This window comes from Apis cerana, linkage group LG9 (assembly GCF_029169275.1).
Source record: "Apis cerana isolate GH-2021 linkage group LG9, AcerK_1.0, whole genome shotgun sequence".
Lineage (NCBI taxonomy): Eukaryota > Metazoa > Arthropoda > Insecta > Hymenoptera > Apidae > Apis > Apis cerana.
Window position 1 is genome coordinate 1,853,187 of NC_083860.1, and position 19,048 is coordinate 1,872,234.

The 19,048-nt window shown below is 19.5% G+C and overlaps 1 protein-coding gene across 1 annotated transcript in view; it reads right to left on the reverse strand.

The window, feature by feature from the left end:
- Positions 1 to 3,639: 3,639 nt before the first annotated feature.
- Positions 3,640 to 19,048, reverse strand: part of LOC107995399 (protein TAPT1 homolog) — a 38,456-nt gene continuing 23,047 nt past the window's right edge. The window contains exons 6-8 of the mRNA XM_062079876.1: positions 16,588 to 16,685; positions 15,066 to 15,281; positions 3,640 to 4,623 (exon numbers count right to left, since the gene is read on the reverse strand). Coding sequence (XP_061935860.1) covers positions 4,111 to 4,623; positions 15,066 to 15,281; positions 16,588 to 16,685 — 827 coding nt within the window. The 3' untranslated portion in view covers positions 3,640 to 4,110. The remainder of the gene's footprint in view (positions 4,624 to 15,065; positions 15,282 to 16,587; positions 16,686 to 19,048) is intronic.

Below are 19,048 nucleotides of genomic sequence, written 5' to 3' on the forward strand. Positions count from 1 at the left end.
TCTTATAAATTTAAAATATGCTACATATATGAAAAAGTGAAAGCTTCTTAGCATTCTTAGCATTCTTAGCATTTGAATAATTTATTATTATTATATTAAATTTGTTTATTATTATAAAGATATTAAATCTATCTGTAAGTAACATAATGACACGAATTTAAAAAAATCATGTTGTCATCAATCATCAAATCAATTTAATGCAAAGAATTCAAAAAATTTTTAAACATAAAAGATAATGATTATCACTGTCTTACAAAAAATCCAAAATGATTTCAATAAAAAGTTGATTATTTAACATATATAACATAATATTGCTATCTATTAATGAAACAACATCTAATTTAATAAGAATCAATGATATTTTTACTTTATTTTTTATCATTTTGTAGCATTCAAACACAAAGAAAAATTTTCCATATCATTATATTATATTAAAATACGAAGAAAAATCAATATTTTAATAAATGTCTTTCGTATGTTAATGAAAACAAAGATGAAACGGTAATGTCAATATATCATGGATGATAAGTTATCTTTAAAATAAATCTTTTGATTTATGTTCAATGAAGAAAATTATATTATATCGAATATTTGTAAATAATAAAAGTGTCGATTTTATAATGAAAAGATTGATCATAGACTATCCTATATTGATGGGACAGTTTCTGCTGCTTTTAAGTACCATAAGTTTTTAAAGTTGTGTAATTTACATTCAAAGAAAAAACTTACTGTGTCGAATATTCAAAAAAGAAATTTACATTGCGTTGCAACGAATTTTCGTAAATAATAAAAGTCAATTTTATTATGGAAAGAATCGATCACAAAGTCTATATTGAGTATGTATTTTTATATATGTTTATATTTAAAATAAAACTTATTACTATTCAAGAAAAGACTTACTGCGTCGAATCTTCAAAAAAGAAACTTATATTATAAACTAATATTGTATTAGGTATTTATAAATAATAGAAATCGATTTTATAATGAAAAGATTGATCACAAATTCTTAAAATTAATTTGTGTTCAAGAAAAAATTTAATTACAATATTGAATATTCATAAATGATAAAAGTCAACTTCACAATAGAAAGATTGATTGTTGCAGGACTTATTATTATGTTATATTATATTATTATTATGTTGATAAGATATTTTGTTATTTTTGTTGAATATTTTAAATCTTTAAAGTTTTAAATATTTTTTTTTAATATCTGAGAATACAAATTTTCCATATCTGAGAATACAAAATGAGTTTAAATGAATTATTTCACTGATATGAATTTTCTAAATCAAAATATTTAGTTTATACATAGTCGTGCATTTTATTTCTCTTGGCTATTGTGTGCATTAGAATGAGAAAAATAGGCAACAAATAAAAAAAAAATTTATTACTTAGATTCATATCATTGATTTATATAAATTGCCAAATGGAGCGAATGAATAGATAGTATATTTTTTCAAAAATCATTTTATAATTGAATAAAATATACTATGTAATGTAAAAAATAAGTTTTTTTTTAACTTTTACAAATAACACTATCTATTATAAAAATTTAATTATGAAAATTATTTAAAAATTTAATTATAAAATTAAATTCTATTATAAAAATTATAAAAATATTAAAAAATTATTTTTTATAATTTTATAATGATGTACGAATCTTAACGTTCAATATATCTATTATATTGCATTGCAAGCAAAATAACAATATAGCACTATCTGAATATTTTTTATTAAATTAATATAAATTTTAATTTACCTGCATTTTTGTTTCGTTTAAACTTTCTTGAATCCAAACACGTTGAAAAATCTTCGTGTTTAAAATTTTCCATGTCAGCATATTGAATATTATATGTATATGTCTTTGCTTTATACCAAATTAATGTAAATTTTGCTAGTATATTTGGATCACCAGATGTTTCTAATACTGTGACATTTTACTTTCTTCTTTATTCTTTATTCTGTTTCTTTTTAATTTCTTAATCTTTTTCCCAATATTTTTATTTATTTTTTCTTTGCTATTTCAATTGTTTTCTTATACTTCCTTTTTCTTCTCTCACTGCAATTAACACTTGTTTATTTCTTCTTCCACCTTTTTTTGTTAACTATATTCATCAAACATGTTTTTCTTCGTAAATTTTTAGATCTGAAGCTTCAATAAATTTCACTATAAATTCTTAATTATTTATATTTTTTAATTTGACTTATAGTGTAAACTAATATATAAAAAAAATTAGTATTTTACAAGAAATAGTAATATATAAATAATAATTATTAAATATTTTAAAAATTATTTTATAAAATGATTTGCACCATTAATTTTTTTTTATAAAAATATAGACAATTTTTTTTAAAAAAGAAAAATATAATTTTTATATTCAATTTTAAGAAACAATTTTCATTGTTTGGATATAAATGATTATTGACAAGAAATAATATATGTCTATTTTTTCATAAATCATTTTGTATAAAAATTTTACAAAGATGATTGAATAACGCTTAACGAAAAAATATATAAATATTTTTATATGAAAGATATAATTATATTAAATTATATTAAAGTATTTCAAAATGAAAAAGAATTAAAAAGATATCGTTTTTTTAATTAAAAAGTAGTCGTATTTCTTTACATTTGATTTTATATATCATTAAGTACAAAATTATTAAATAAAACAATAATTTTTGGTTCCACAAAATTTCGGATTTAATATTTTAATAAATAGCAATAATTAATAACCATCATTAAAATTACAAAATGTTTATAATATATAATTTTTTAAAAATATTAAACTTTTTTTGAAGATATATAATCACATTTAATTGCATTAATTTAACCAAGTTATTTTCTTTATTATTAATCATTTATAAATATTATCTTAATTATTTATTTCTTTTTAATTTTTTTTCTTTTTTTTCTCCCACTTCAATAACAATAATAGTAATAAAATATAAATTCTTTACATAATACGATTGCACATATTACCTACTTTTAAAATGATCGTTGTCTTAAACATTGAAATATTAAATACATATGTATACTATTACATTAAATGTTATAATCACAATCACACAATCACCATTAACATACTTACAACCAAAATAATAATTATTACAACTTTTTCTAAACAAAAGGATTTTATTAAAATTTGAATTAAATAAATATTCTTTTTGTAATCTATTATTAGTCACTTTACATATATTTTTAAAAATATATTATAAAATTGATTTATTTTTTGATTCTTCTTTCTTAAATTACCTCAATATTAAAAATTGTATATATACAGGATGTCCCAGGAAAACTAATAATTTAACTAATAATAATTATATTTAATATGTCATTCTGTATGAAAAAAGTTATATTCATTTTGACTTTGAATTGATTTAACAATAAAAAAATAAAATTATAACTAGAATAAGACAATATTTTATTATTTTTCTTGTATATTTTATAACTTTTTATATTTACATTCATATTTTAAACAAGATATTTAAAGTAATGATTTTTCTTCCAAAAAGTTATATTATACTTAATATAATATTATAATAAATATTATTATTATGCATTTTAATTTTAACTTTATTTTATAATTATAATAATATAATAAATGTTATTAGTACTTTTGAGAAATTTTCCTTTCATTTTTAATCATATTTGATTACATATAATACATTAGACAATATACAACAAAAAATTATAAAAATATTTTGCAAATAACTTACCTTGCATACATTAAGAAGAATAATTCCAACATGATGAAGTATTATGATATTATAATTGTCATAATTTTTTTAAAAACCCATTTTGTAATAAAAATGGATAAAGTAAAGGTATCTATTATGGCCATCTGGATCATTGGATTTAAATTCCTTAGGTTTTTTCTCTGTTATATGAAATTAAATCTCGTACTTTCCTGGGACACTCTGCAGAGATAGAAAGAAGACACTCGGGATGAAAGAAAAGTAAAAGAAATAATCAATCACTTGTCTTATGGGTTTGAATCAATATTGACTTTCGTGTATAATTAAATTCAAATTCCTTGTTTTGAGTGCCTTTTATCTATCTATACTTAATATATACATAAAAGAAACAAAAAAGGAAAAAGATATTGTTTATTGACTGTCCTCTGTATTAAGTTTTTCATTACCTATTTCCTCCTTCAAGACAGCTTCGTTGAGACAAACATTATTTAAACTAATTGCACTATTGGAAAAAATTGCTGTAGCTAAATTTGGATTTTTTATATCGGTACTTGTTGAAGAATGTTTCAAAGAAGTCACTTCAGTATCAGGTTCCGTGGAATGTGATGAAATGAAATCACATGCCTTACCAAGAATTATCAAACTATTTAAAATCTTGAATGCCACTAATATTAAATATGCCAGAAGCAACAAAATTATGTTAGCCGGTTTGGCAGACGGCGTGATAGTCGTACAAAGTACTCTTCCCATTGCGACACCTAGCGGAAGAGGAATGAAACCCATCCTGCGGGCTACAAGGTCCGAAGCATCAGAAAAAGCGGTCTCATCACGAGTTTGAGCCATATCATACGCTAAACTTATTGTATAATCCCTGTATACTGTTGAACGTAGTTCGTTGAAACGAGTTATAAAGGCGTGCTTCACCTAAAAAGAAAGTAAGTAAATTGATAAAAATCAATAATATCGGAAAAAATATTCAACTAAAAAAAATCAATCAAAATCAATATTAGTCATTAATAATTGAACGAAAATTATTGCTTTTAATGATACAATAGTTGATTTCAAAAATATTTCTTCTAAAATTTTATATTTAATTTTTGATATATCATATTATAAAATACAATAATAAATATATATAATATTGTTCCGAAAAAAATAACAATCGTCTGAATCAAAAGAGACATATCGTTATTTTTATTTCTTTATCTGAAATATAGGTCGTGTAAGCGAGAAGTCATAAATCTTTACATCTGTTCACAATCAAGTATACCAAAGTGATGACATGTTATTTTATTCTTTTCTAAAAAATAACGTTATTGCTCGATCGATCACTTTATTTGTCACTATATTCTTCATTCATTCTTTGTTTTCAAGAAAAAAAAAAGAAAGAAAAACTGAAGATATCTCATCCGTAAAATATAGTAAGTCGATAGTAGTTGAAAATACAGACAATGCCAGTCATTATAAATGCTAATTTAATTATTAAAAAAATAAAATATGATATAGCAAAGCTTCAATGAGTAAGCTCGCTTATAAACAATAATAGTGTCCCGATAATAGATGAACATTTATTAATAGAGGAGGTTCAATGTATTTTTGACAATTCAGGAGACTATACTTATTTTTTACAAAATATGCATTTTTTACAGGACATTGGTCATTCATTAACTTTCCGCTGAATATTGCTTTAATGTAATTCTGACAATTTAAGAGATTATGTTTGAAGATGTCCCTTTCACAAAATATGCATTTCTCCTAGAAATTGATTGACATTGGCTATCAGCCTCTTGTTAGAATTTAATAATATTTCAATAATTCAAGAGAATGCATTTAATTACAACCTTCTTGCAAAATATGCATTTTTCCAGAAGAAAGACGATCATCATTATCCATCAGCTTTTCGTTAGAAATATCTCGATGTGATTTATATAGTAATATAAAAGTTTGTATTTGAAGATTTTTTATTTCATGAAATTTGAATTTTTGTTATCGAATATATATTTATCATAAACTTCGATATGGAAAATTCTTGTCCCATAATACGTATTCTTGATGTACTTATCATCTCCATTTTAAATAAACATAACAGTTGGCAATTTTTGATTAATCATTTTTGATGATATTTTCTTTTTATTTTATTTATTTTTTTCTTCTTTTCAAATTCGATGTTTTAATCTTATATTACATTTTATTTGAACAATATCATTTTCGCATTAATTTTAAATCCTGTTATATTATCAAGAACATGCAAATTATTACCAACATCTTAAATATGTTCCCAGACAACGAATTTAGCAATATGATTTGAGTTATAGTCACAAAAAAAAAATATAAATATTACATATAACATAATATTGTACTATATATATAATGTACATATAAAATACATATAATTATTATTGTTGTAATAAATTTTTAATAAATGAGCGACAACTAAAATTTTTTAAAGATAATTTTAAGAAGGATAATCTTAACAATATAGATCAAGATCATCAGAAATGGATCTTCATATTTACCAAAATTGTTTTGTACAAAATCAGAAAGCAGAAATTTAGTCTATTATACAATAATAGACTAAAAAATAGAAATCCATGAATCATGTTAAAATCATTGCAGTTTTTGAACTTTTATTAATTACTGATAAATTTAAAGAAAGAGAACTATTTTATCATTTAAAAAAAAATATGCATCATTTTCACGATCAATTTATTTAGCTGCAATGTTATGAGACTAATTCAAGAAAATTTTACAATTTATAATATGTTTTAATAATCTTATGAAGGAAAGAAAACTTATGAATAAATTATCATCATTAAAATTCACAACAGATATTTTTATAATAAATTGTAATCTTATGATATCATAAATATAAATATAATTGATGAACATTTGATCAATAATTTTTGAAGATATCCATTCAGAGTGCATATGCTGAATAAATATGTGATAAAATTATAAACGATGTTATTATATTTATAACTTTGTTCAAAAAAATAGAAATCTCTATAGAAGAATTCAAGTATAACATATTAGGCAATTGGCTGATTTCTGGAAATAATGTAAATGTAAATAATCAATTACAGTTTATCATTTTTAGTGATATAAGTATTTAATGAAGAGACTATTATTAAATTTTTCTCATCACATTAAAATAAAAAAAAAGCTAACGAAATCATTTATCAATATATGATCAAAATAATTCATCTGAATTCATCTGAATTCTTCTTATTTATATCGAATTCCAATATTTTTGGATCAAAAAATCATTAAAATTCAAAAATTATAATATTTTATAATGCTATTAAAAATAGATATTGTAAATAAGATAATTCATAAATATTCTTAGAGAAAATGTATAAGATATTGGTCATTATCATTATTTATGAATATAAAATAATATATATTATAATTATACATATTATAATTGTAATTATAATATTTTTCATGGAAAAATCATATATCCATGAAGGAGAAAAGAAAAATATTTTTAAAAAATTTAGAAATTGAATTCTATTCGGCAAATATAGAGAAATGTTTGAAAATGTTTGAAAATAAGAAAATTGAAAGAACATTTTTATAAATACATTAAGACATAAAAACAATTGAAACAACAAAGAAAGAAAAATTTTTGTAACAAAAAATAAAAATTTTCAATTTTCCAATTTTTCTAAAAAATGATCTAAATGTTATATCTGCATAAAAAATGATAATAAATATGCTATAATATATATTTATATTATTTTCAATATATATGTAAAGTGTATACAGTAAATGTATCAATATTAAATACAAATTGTGAAAATAATTAAAAAAGATATATATTTTATTTATTATTACGAATAATATATATTTTTTACTAATTATAAAAAAATACTTTTGCAATAAAAGTGATTTTATAAATCAATATATACATTGTTTTTTTTAGATCCAAAGAAATTTTATATTGAATTATATGATACAACTTCGATCAATCTCTAAAACTGAAATTTATTTTAATCCAAACGAATTTTTGGCAAATATATGTATAAATACTAATACAGACTAAAATAAATTTATGATATCCTGTATATGAAAATTTGATTTTATTTGATTTTAACAGTCTTTTTGTTTTCTTCAGGCAAGAAAACTTGCTTACATCTATTATATATATTGTATCGCCAGATTATATCTCTAAAGGTCTTTCGAGATTTCTGATGCGAGATTCTTATATTTTCGATATTTATAAATGTCATCTTTGATTTGGAAAATTTTTCCATATGTTGCTTCATACATCGGTTCTTTGAAGTCATCTTTCTCTAAGAATCATTATATTCTGAATATACTTAAAGATATTAGATTTGTCACATCTTTGAAATAAAGTAGAAATTTCACTTTGAAAACAAAAAAAACTTTTTTTTACGAATGGTAAAATAACATGCAAATCGAGATCAAGAATTTCAAAAATAATTATATGAAGTTCAAAATTAATCTATTCAGAACATCTCTCAGTTCTCATTCAATCCAAATTTTATTATCATACATTGAATTATGAATACTATATTTTCATATTTTCATTCTTAATTTCCATTTTGCATTTTCAGTTCTTAAAGCACACGATGAATTAACAGCAATTTAAGAACAACTGTAAAGTAAATTAGATATATCTTGACATCAGAATCAGATTTTCAATCAAAATCAATTATTTCTTATATTAATTCGATTATATGGTAAAATATCATAATCATTTGAATTAATACTATAAAATCAAAAATCTGTAACTAATCAATGTTCTTTTTTATCATCAATGATTTTTATATGCAGATAACACCTGAAGCAATATTCAATAGCGCAGTGAATCATCACCACAATCACTAAAAATCTATGATCAATTTGAAAGATTCAAATCTTTCCACATTAATGATTCTTCTTTTGCAGATGGCGCCAATGCAGTATCCAAAAATACAATAAACCATTATCGTGATTTTAATAAGAAATCCGTTATTAGTTAGAGTTAAATTTTTAATGGATGATCTTTTTCTTAAAAAGATGACACTGATGCAGTATCCAAAAATACAATAAACCATTATCATGACCTTGACAAGAAATCATCAGAAATCTGTAATCTGTTTTTAGAATTAAATCTTTAGTAGATGATCCTTTTCTTAAACAGATGGTACCGATGCAGTATTCAAAGATACAATGAATTATCACCATGATCTTAACAATAAATCCATGTGAGAGTTCAGAATCGAAATCTTAAACAGATGACATCAAATACAATATCCAAAGATGCGATAAACCATCATCATGATTTTAACAATATTTTTTAGTATTTATAATATTCTTTAATAAAAAATTAAAGAAATTTTGAAACTTAATTAGAAATAACTATTTTCCAAAGCTAACAATCTTGTGAAAATATATAATATATAGAATATAAAGAAAATAAAGAAATATAAAGAAATAATATAATATAAAGAAAAATCTAAAACTAAATTCTTCTTAAGTCACTATTATGATATAAATGCCAAAAAAAAATTTTCATAAGTTGAAAACAGAAAGACAAAATTAAAATATTCTTGCTTAAATATTTTTTAATATTGAAAATACAATCTGAATTTATACATGTCTACTATATTACATTTTCCATCAATAAATAATTATAATAAGATTTGGCAAATCAGATTCTCATTAATCGTCATACAATTGATAACTTCATCATCATAGTTGTTCAATTTCAATATTATTTTCAATATAATAATAAACATAGTATTCTGTTACATTAAATATCGTTCGTTATAATTTCCTCTATTCATATCCTTCTATTTAATAATAATCTTTAATAATAAAATTTTTAATAATAAATTTCTTTTATTCATATAAGAATATGAAAATGCACTATTGTGAGCACAATTATCTATATATTAATCTAATATAAAAACGATAAAATAATTAAATACTTGTATTATTTAGTTTATAAAATTAGTTAATAATATAAGTCATTTTCTCATTTTAATAATGAATTTTGAATGAATTTTAATTATTAACAAAATAAAACAAGAATTTATATATTGCAATAAACTAATAAAAGGAAATCTATGGCAATATTGAATTATGATGGCATATAAAATAAAATGGCTGACTGTAACATAGAAGAACAAGAAACCAATATGATTTCTCATATGACTTCATTTAATAAATAGTAGTCTATATTATCTGCTCAATATCTAATTTTTCGATTTTAATATTTAAAAAAATATTTTTTTATGAATTCCTGAAAATTTTAATATATTGTATTTAATATATTATAACAATTTTTAGATAATCTTAAATAATTCTGTGATAAATAAATTTCATAGGATGAAATTTCATAAATCAAAGAATGAAAATAGAATTGCATTTTTTTTTTAAGTTAGTAAATAATGTTATTTTCAAAAAAATATTTACGAAAACTCTTCTTCGTATTTTATCATTTAAACTTTGTAGTTTATATATAGGATTTTTTAATAAAAATAGATTATATAAAATTTAATATTCATAAAAACATATTTTGAAACGTTATCAAGTGTAAGAAATTATACTTAGAAATATTAGAAAAATTATTTTAAAACAGTTTTTAAAAAGCAGTTTTAAAAAATTATGCATATAAAATATCATAAATCACTAAAATTTTTGCAGATTGAAAAATCATTGTTGAGAAACCAATAGAAGTACTAAAATAAAATAGACATACTTATATAACATCAAACGATTATTTTCTATGTACAAGTTTAATCTTTATTGGAAAACGTCGAAAAAAATTATTTATATTATCTAATATAGAAAAAATAAATATAGAAAAAAATTTATAGTTTATTATAATCTAAATTATAATTATAATAAAGTCATTTTTATCATTAAATATTTTTAATAATAACAAACTTTTGAATTATCTTATTATTGCATATACTGTTATTTTTCTGTATATATTATCTATATATATTCTGTATATTATAAAATGAAATTCCATTCTAAATGCGTAATATTTCATTCATATATGAAATGTCTAATTATTCATCGAAAATCATTTCGTTTACATAAATATTTTTTAATATAATTATAAAGATATACATTGCAATATGTATATGAAATAAATAAAAATTTAATTTATTAAACATTAAACAATTAATTGCAAAATTATCTTCAAATTTAATATTTGAATATTAGTATGAATTTTAGAAAAAAATGTTTCGTAAAATCCTTTTATATGAATATAAATCTCGTAAAAAATTATAGCTGATGGAGAAATTAAATGGACTTTTATATGAATGACTTGTTTATTTAAATATATTTGCTTTCTCAAAAGATCATATAAATGCATAAATTTGTTAGATTTGTAATATAAAAATGAATTTTATTTAAATTGTGCAAAAAAAGAAATCTCTTTCTAAAAAAATGTCGAGAAAAAAAAATGTAAATTAAAAATTGGAAACATACTTTGAAAATAATATACTTTGAATAATTATTATTAATAATCATCGTTATTTCTTGTTAAGTATATACAATCTCGTAATAAATTTTGAAAATTATTTAATTCTTTATAGAAATAATAAATAATTTCACATTCAAGAGATGAAAAAAAGAATTGATATTAAAAAAAATAAATAAAGAATATTCAATGTCTTCAATTTAAAAAAAATAAAAGAAAAAAAAATATGAAAAAAATTGGCAATTTTTGGTTAGATAAGAAAATGAGGAAAATACAATCAGATATTTTTTTGCAAATATTAAAATATCATTTAGATTTTAAAATTCATTCAAACAAAAACAAAAATTTCGATTTTAAACATAATATTATTATATACATATTTTATTCCTTTTCCACATATCCTTTCAAATTTTTTTTTTTTTAACATATATTTCCTCTATGGTTTTATTATCTCGTCCCAATCGTATAGAAATTATTACACTTCTAAAGATTACAAAAAATACACATAGCATCGAATATAAAATTACAATTTGCCAAAAAATAAATATAATTTTTAAATTTGTAATATATTCTGACATATTGAAGATAATAATAATAAACAGCAGATTTATTATTTCTGCTTTATTTTTGGATAAAATAAAAGAAGCTGATATTTCTGAGAATTATAAAAAAATCAATTGAAAATAAAATATATTTTGTATATATTTTATATTGTAGCAATATATTCTAAAAAATAGAAAAATTTTTATCAAACATTGAATATTGAATAAAAATGAAATAATGACAGGAAGATTCTTAATAGTTTATAAGAATTAAATAGAATAGAAGAAGAAAACTTAAAAATAATAAAAAAGACAACAATAAAAGTCTAAATTAGACAAAAAAATTGAAAGAAATAATAAGTAATAAAACAATAGAAATCTATATGATAAGAATATACAGATAATTTAATAAAAATCTATTCTAAAAAAAGATAGCAATTGACACAGTCAAAACAATCATAAAGAAAAATATAGAAATTGAAAATATCATTTTATTAATAATTAATGATTAAGATACCATAGTAGATTCAAAAATAAATAGATAGAATTAATTGACATTGTAATTAACTGACATTAAAAATGAGAAACGGAAAGAAAATTATAAACTGAACATTTTAGAAAATAAAGCTTCTTCTATTTATATACTATATATTCTATTATAGTATATTCTATTCATAAAATCTTAGATTATTATTATAAAAAAATACTAAATTATCTAGCACAGCAAGATTAATAAAAACTGAAACAAGAAATAGAAAAATAATAATCAGAGAACTTAATAAATGAAAGAAAACTAAACTAATTAAAAATATTAAAAATAAAAGTCGTCTGAATTCTCATAGCTCATATGAAGGTAAAAACAAACGAAAAAGAGGTAAAATGGTAAAATGGTAAAAAAAACGGACAATATAAATTATAAAATTTTGAAATTAAAAAATTATAATTTAACAGAATCAAGATATAGAAAAAACCTAAAATTCATTGAAATATAAATGCGGAATAAAAATAAAAAATAATAAGCATCATATAGGAATATGAAAAAACTCAAATAAAAAAATTAAAATAAAAATAGAAGATGAATAAAGATTCGTCAGAAGGAATGATTCAAATGCTACAAGATACAATCTTAACTTTCTTTCTAATAAATATTAATAAGAATATATATATATATATATACTTAAAAATATTTTTAAAAATGGGATATACCATCTATCAGTAAAGAAAATAAAAATTTATGAAGTTTATATCGAATATTAATATTGAAATGCTACAATTTGTTCAAACAAATATTATTAGACATATAGAAGCTTATATAACTTCTAGAAATAATAGCAGAAGAAATAATTATATTGAATCATATTTATTACAAAAATCTTTTCAAAAATATCAATATTTTTAAAGAAATAATTTAAAACTTTCTGAAAGTAGTGAATTATAACTATCAGTTGCTCAAAGTTGGTAATACTGCAATTAAATAAACGATATATTGATCTGATGATATATGTTATTTTAGTAATGTTTTATTTATAATTTATTTAGTATTATTTAGTGTTACATGTAAAAAATTACTTCATTAGAAAAAAATATTCAAAAAACAATAATTCATATGGATATTTCAAATCTTTGAATGAATTGAATTTTTGTTGAGTCATTGATTTTATCTATTTATTGATGAATTATTTTTTAAATTAATAGATTGTAATGCATAATTTATTTTTTTTATTTTAAATATAATTATATATAATTAAATATAATTATATATAATTATATATATTATATTTATATATATATAAATATAAATATATATAAATAATATTAATCGTTCATTTGTTAAAAAAAGTTTTATATTATCATAACTTTACCACAATAACAATTAATTAATTTATTAATTTGTTCATTATGATGTAATTCGATATAATTTTTTTATCAATAAAATAAATATTATATTCAACACATTTTCTTCGAGATATATTACTTGAACTTGATTGTACTCGATACATGTACGATAGCTAAAATATTGTTTGAAATTATTTCAATTTATATGTTCCAATATTTTTAAAACATCCTATCAAATAATTAAACTCAAAAATTTTATAATTAGAATGGAATAATATTTAGTCTGGATTCATAAAAAATTTAATTCATTCCATATCTAAAAAGCTAAAAAAAATTTTCAAATTTGTGAGGTATTTTAAATGTATTAAAAAATACAAATTTTTCCTATCAAATAATCATTGCTGATGATAGATTTATAACAAAGATTTATAACAAAGAAGACTGAATATAATAAAACACAAATAATTAGTATGGTTAAATGATAATCGTTAACTTTCAAATATTAAAAATTATAGATATTAAAAAACCTACGAATTATCAAACAAAATCACTGATCATGGATAATTTTTCTTATTTTATTATTTTCAGAATATGTTAGAATATACTATAAATCGATCGATAAGATTTAACTGATGATTTTTGATTTAAAACAATTTTGCAAAAATTTTTGTTAATAAATTATTAACAAAGAATATTGACCAATCAGTCAAAGCTGTCTCGTCATAGTGAGTATTGGGTATGTAATGTCAATGAATCGTCGAGATTGAACAAATAGTCAAAAACATTTGTTTTGCCATAGTATGTACAATATTCATTAACAAAAATCAAAACGAATATTTTTATAAAGAAAGATATCTCAAAAATTGTATTAAGTCAAACTTATTAATCGATTTCTAAATACACATCTTACATATATTAAATATTACATATGTTAATATATTCGTGGAATAATTTTGGAGAATAGATTTAAATTCAAAATAAATATTTAAAAAAAGTTATATAAAATAACAAACTTGACTTCAATTAATCGTAAATTAATTAATCGTAATTAAATTAATAAATAAATTATAATTATTTAAATAATTATAATTATTTTTATAATTATTTAATAATTATAATTATTTAAATAATTATAATTTATTTATTAATTTAATTACGATTAATTAATTAAAATCAACATTTTTTTAAGTTATATTTTTGAATATCTTTTCTATTCTAAAAATCAATCTTCGAAAATATCACACGAATATATTTATATAAGATAAATAAATCATCATCAAAATATATTAAGAAAACAGATGATAAGAGAATAATTTGATCAAAAAAATGATATTATGCGTTCAGAAATTTAAAAAAAATAGGAATAGGTTTTACAATTGACAGATTATATTAATTTTATATATGTTTTTTAATAATATTATTATCACATCGTTTTCACCAAAATATATTCAATTTGAATTCACTTCTGACACAGAAACAACGTAGGTTTTTTTTAGTATATAATACACGACACAAAATATAACAAATTACAATTTACTTACCCAATCTACGAGGACTTCCGCCAAGAGCAACATTATACAATCTGGCAATAGCACTGCAAGTCGTTCCGCTTTCCATGCGTATTCTTTCATTGTTTGTAAATTCACAGCAAGAAGAAGCATCATCAAATGAAAACGTTCTCTCACGTCTGCACAAGATAATTGAAATAGATTCTTCTTGTCAAATTTCTTAAAAACGGAACCTTTTAATTCTACGAACTGAAATAAAAAGTTTAGAACATTATTGTTATGTTATTTTTTTTATAATCTGTTCCTGAGTTGCTTGAAAAGACTTTAAAATCTTCATTATATAATTATTTATTTTTATGTATAAATGAAGTTCTATTCTTTTTGAATTATTTCGATTCGTTATTCTATTGTATAGCAATTTATAATTAAATAGTAAACATATTATATAATACAAATTTTGTAAAATGATTATGAAATAAAATATTTATGGAAATAGTTATAATCTATTATTAATTATTGCTTTTACTTCCTATATATTAACAATAAATGATATATCAATAAGAATTTTTTTTTAAATTGTAGATTAAGATAATTCTTAAAATTATATTAGTTTAAATTAATTAAAGATTAATTAAAAGAAAATTTTGTTTGGAGATAGTTAATTTTTTTTCTATTACCATAATGATTTCAATTAATTAAAATGATATTACAATTATTTTCTATTATCAATTATTTATGTTATATTAGATTTCAATTTTTTACATTTTTCCTATTATTTTTTATTAAATTAAAAAATACTCAAAATATTTAATTTATTAAAAAGAAGTTAGTAACATTATATTTTTATTTAAAATATATGTATTATAAATATCTAATAACTTAATACATATTTGATTACTAAATTTAATTTGCAGAGTGATTTTAAAAACAAATTTATTATTATTATAAATTTATATATAAATACTTCAATTTCAATGAAATGTTCTAATATTTAGAAAAAAGTATTTATTATATGTATCATACACAATACAAAAATTTAATACAATAATTATTTAAATTTGATAGAAAATATTTTAACTTTTAATTTGAATTATATGTTATCAAAATTGAAAAAAAAAATTACAATAAAATAATATCTTTTCATAGTAATATAATATAAAATATTAAATAGCTATTTATTGGAATAATAGCTATAAATAACTATTCATAAAAAAATTATAAGTACTATTAATTATTCTAATAAATAATAAATCGATAATTTTAGTATTATATGTAATTTTAATATTTATTTAGTTAGAATTATTTAACCGTAAATATGCTTCTATATATCTTATATTTTCAGTTTGACTAGCATAACAAAACAAATCTATAATTTCATTTAAATAACATTTTTTATTCAAGAAATATTATATATATAAATATTATAAATATTATATATATATATATATTCAAGAAATACTATATATTTTCCTTTTTTTGATATTTTTATTCTTTTTAAAAACACTTTGCAAAGTATATAATCTATTATTAAATTAATAGTAAAGAAATAACTTACATTATTAGACATCATTATAGTAAGTAGCGCCTTGTTGCTGCTATTAATGGCAACATTCAAAGTCGTTGCTTGGAAAAGCACCAATATACTATGTAATACTATGAAAATTAATATAATATCGGAAAATATACCGTTAATTTTTTTTTAATATTATAACTTAAAATGATAAATAATAATTTTAGAAAATAACAATTCTAAAGATTAGAAAAAAAATTTAATATTGTGTTACTTAAATATTCGTATAATATATGAATATATTTGCTTTTTTATATTTAAATAAACAAATTTAAGTGTGAATAATTATTTTATTTCAATATATCATATACTAGATAATGAAACAAAATAATATATCTATACACAAAATGAAATAAAAATATATTTTTGTTCTAATAAACTAAAATAAACTAAAATATATAATAAATATAGCTAAAATACATAATAATATAATAATATAACTCACAATCCATAATGTTTACTATATAATTCAAACATTCTCGCACAACTGACGAATAAACGAAAAACAAAGTTATAATATGTATTAAATTATTATCGTAAATTACTATTATATATACATATTAATTACTATTATATATACATATTAAAATCGATCACCTAAGACATGCTTTATAGATCAAATTATAATGTGATTTATTCAACAACATTTTTATATTTTTTTTTTATTCAACTTTTCTTCAATATGAAATAAAAAGAAAAAGAGAAGAAAACAATAAACTTTTTCAAAATTATTATTATAACAATATCAATTATTATTATTATAACAAAATCAAAACAATTATTATTATTATAACAAAATCAAACATAATCATGATTATTATTTTAAAAAATTGATATATATGATATATATGAAATATATGTAATATAAAAATTGAGAAACTTTATAATATATTTATCAATCACTTAAAATATAAATTGATCTAAAAATTCTGTTGTTTTCATTTTTTGAAAAAAAAATAATTATTGATTGAAAATAAATAACTGGAAATATTTATTGCATTGCATATTTCAAGAAGAAACATTTGAATATACCTATAAAATACGATATTCATTATATGTACGAGGAAACTGATTTTATCTTCGAACACTTAAACCAATCAATTAAATGATAAAAATTTGAAAAAGATATTGATTATATCAACAGTTATTATTTAATCAATAAATAATCAACGCTTACTTTAATGGATGATGATAAAATTCTTTATTTATATTTGGTACAAGTGATATATACTAATTTGAATATGAAACTAATGACTTCGGAAATAACCGAATATTATCAAAGATCGATTCCGCGTAATTGCAATAGTGTCGTCGATACAACATGCTTTATCAATTTTCATTATAGCAACAAGCTGAGATTTAAAAATTAATTATTCTTTTCTAATTTATCAAGATTAATTAAATTAAATTCTTTTTACACACACTTTCCTTCATACATGTTGTTTCTGTTTATTGCTATTATTATTTTTAATATTTTCTATTGCCTTATTAATGTACTTTATTAATGTAATTAACTATTTTAATATATTTAATTGTTAATTATTTTGCAGAATCCATAATTTTGTTAAATTGTCAAAAAGACTATAGTATTAAAGAAATTTGTTGAAAAATATTTAAAGTTTTCTATTAATTCAAAAATTTGCATTAACCAATAATTGTTTATATAAAATACAAGATTTCTTGAAAAAAATCATTTCTGAAGATTATTTTCAACATCATTTAGATATAAAACTTTAAAACTAAATTTGAAAAAAATATAATTTACAGATTTCGGAAAGGCAATATCATCAAATAAAAATCCGAAAGAACTAAACAAAATCAAGACATTGTAATCGCAGCAATTAGAGAAAATTCTTCAGTCATTGAGAAAATTTTGCAAAATGAAAAACTGAAAAATTCCACAAATGATGAATTTACTACTATATTTAATATAATTTACTGTATAATAATATGCAAAAATCCATCCAGCTATTCAAATGACTGTTATCTTTCTTTAATTAATATCATTGAATATAACGAAAAATATAAGAAGAAAATTATAATAACCAAATATGTTATACAATCTAAAATACGAAAAATGCATATCATCTTTAAATAATGCAAATGATGACTAAATGTAACAGAAAGTACATCTGAATAAAATAAAAAGTAAACAAGTTCAGAGAAATCTATTGAAAATTTATTTATTCAGAAAGAATCAAATTATTTAAAAATTTTGATCTGATCTAGAATAAAATAGAAATTCTAAGTTTTTAATCATAACAGTAAAATTTATTAAACAATTTATTATTGAACAAAACACGAGAACTTCGCATTTTCGAAAATGAAGTGAAAAAATTGCAAGAATATTTTTTAATAAAGAATTATCCTAACGTAATTTCTTTATACGAAAATTTAAAATTTCAATTATCAAGAATGGAAGTTATTTATCAAATCATTAAAAAAA